Genomic DNA, 2,106 nt, shown 5'->3' with positions numbered 1-2,106 from the left:
CTAAAAAATTATGTTGCAGACATAACTGTCGTATAGTTGCATGATTGTAACTGATCATACGGCTTATTCAGTTGACGAGGATTAAGTAAATAATATATGCTTGTATAAACATTGATGCCTTGGTGTGCTTATCATCTTTTTTATGCTGCAATCCGAGTGTAATTCAAACAGGACAACTGATAAGAATAACCCACATATATAATACAACTATTGAGGAAAGATGTACATTAATCAAGTAATCATGCATGTTTTCTCTAAATAAATTAGGCTACCAAGTAATAATGTTGTTTGGTCGTTTGGCCTCAAAAAGAAGCAAGCAAGAGGATGCAATGCATGCATATTATTTGACTACTTCAGTGATTAGATCGATCGTCAATAGTCAGTTTAGAAAGCGACAGTCGGTTGCGGAGCTGCAAGGATTTGGAGAGAGTTGGGCTTGCAGTTAGAGACAGTTAGTGGTGGCTAGCGGGAATAGCACAACCTAAAGAACAATTTTAAATTTTAAAATACTCTGGCTTTCGCGTGGATACTTTTCATATCAGTTCAGTAGAAACCTCTTGCACGAATATTTGTGCGCGCTGAACAAAAGCGAGCTAGCTATAGACTTGGTTATACTCTGGAACCATTTCAAATTAGTTGTACTCAGTTAACCTATCATTTTGAAAATATTAAGTTAAGAAACGACATCCATTGATCAGACCTACGTTCGATGATTAGAGCGCAAGAGTCAAACGGTGGAGGTTGCATCCATACGATCGTTGGAACCGCGATCTCATATGTTAGTTAAATAACACGACAATCATTCTTCTCGATTTAATACGCTAGCTACATTCCTATTTAAGCACCACCATTGTCGCAATCATTCCTCACCTCTAAATCCACTCTCGAGTATCAAGCTAGCTAGCTGCGAGAGAAGCTCAACCATCTCTCCCTGTTTCTGGCACTCCCTCTCGAGCAGAAAGATGGCAGCTGGGATGCGCTTCCTGCAGCTGTTCGCCGCCGTTCTTGCGTTCTGCTTCGCGCCGACCAATTCCAACTGGATCCCGGCCACCGCCACCTTCTACGGCGGCGCCGACGGCTCCGACACAATGGGTAAGCTCGCTAATCTAGCGTTTATTCCGGCTTGCTCCGCCACCATCAATTGTCACAATACTACTACGGTTTATGCATGATACGCATGCAATGCAATCCATGTGTGCGTGTATCTGAATGTGTTTGCATGTGCAATGTGAAGGTGGCGCATGTGAGTACGAGAACCTATACGTTGCGGGGTACGGGATCAACAACGTGGCGCTGAGCACGGCGCTGTTCAACGACGGTGCGTCATGCGGGCAGTGCTACGTCATCATTTGTGACACAAGCAAGTCGCGTATGTGCAAGCCCGGAACCTCCGTCACCGTCTCCGCCACCAACTTCTGCCCTCCCAACTGGGATCTCCCCAGTGACAACGGCGGGTGGTGCAACCCTCCTCGACACCACTTCGACATGTCCCAGCCCGCCTGGGAGAACATCGGCATCTACCGCGCCGGCATCATCCCCGTCTTCTACCAGCAGGTCAAGTGCTGGAGGCAGGGCGGCGTGCGGTTCACCATCAACGGCTTCAACTACTTTGAGCTGGTGCTCGTGGCTAACATCGCCGGGAGCGGGTCGATTAAGAGCATGTCGGTGAAAGGGACCAACACCGCCTGGATCCCGATGTCCAGGAACTGGGGCGCCAACTGGCACTGCCTCTCGGGATTGGTGGGCCAGGCGCTCAGCTTCACCATCACCTCCACCGGTGGCCAGTACCTTGTCTTCCAGGATGTCGTGCCGGCCTGGTGGCAGTTTGGACAAACCTTCACCACCTGGCGCCAGTTTGACTACTAGAACAAACATTGCTAGTATTAGCAAATCATTTCTAGACATATACACTACAACTATTATTATCGACGAGGTGTTGTTGTACATGTAATTTCTCATCTGCACGTATGATTGTTTCTTTCATTTATTTTGATTAACTGTTCGGTTCCCCTATCCATTGTAAATTGTAGCCTCGTCTGTTCAAATATTATTTGGCGTGGGAAGACCACTATTTAATATACATTCTCAAATCACTGATGGTTTGTC

General features: G+C 46.7%; 1 protein-coding gene across 1 annotated transcript; it reads left to right on the top strand.

Moving 5' to 3' along the window:
- Positions 1-962: 962 nt before the first annotated feature.
- On the top strand, positions 963-1,866 carry LOC123095181 (expansin-A19-like). The gene is made up of 2 exons (XM_044516987.1): positions 963-1,092; positions 1,235-1,866. The coding sequence occupies exons 1-2, from the start codon at positions 963-965 to the stop codon at positions 1,864-1,866; spliced, it is 762 nt and encodes a 253-aa protein (XP_044372922.1).
- The last annotated feature ends 240 nt before the right edge of the window (positions 1,867-2,106 follow it).

This window comes from Triticum aestivum, chromosome 4B (assembly GCF_018294505.1).
Source record: "Triticum aestivum cultivar Chinese Spring chromosome 4B, IWGSC CS RefSeq v2.1, whole genome shotgun sequence".
Classification (NCBI taxonomy): domain Eukaryota; kingdom Viridiplantae; phylum Streptophyta; class Magnoliopsida; order Poales; family Poaceae; genus Triticum; species Triticum aestivum.
The sequence above is the reverse complement of the archived record's forward strand: the minus strand, read 5'-3'. Positions and strand labels throughout refer to the sequence as shown.

Coding starts and splice junctions, on each gene's coding strand:
- LOC123095181 (XM_044516987.1), top strand. CDS start 963: ATGGCAGCTGGGATGCGCTTCCTGCAGCTGTTCGCCGCCGTTCTTGCG. Junction 1,093..1,234: donor CGACGGCTCCGACACAATGG/GTAAGCTCGCTA, acceptor TGCAATGTGAAG/GTGGCGCATGTGAGTACGAG.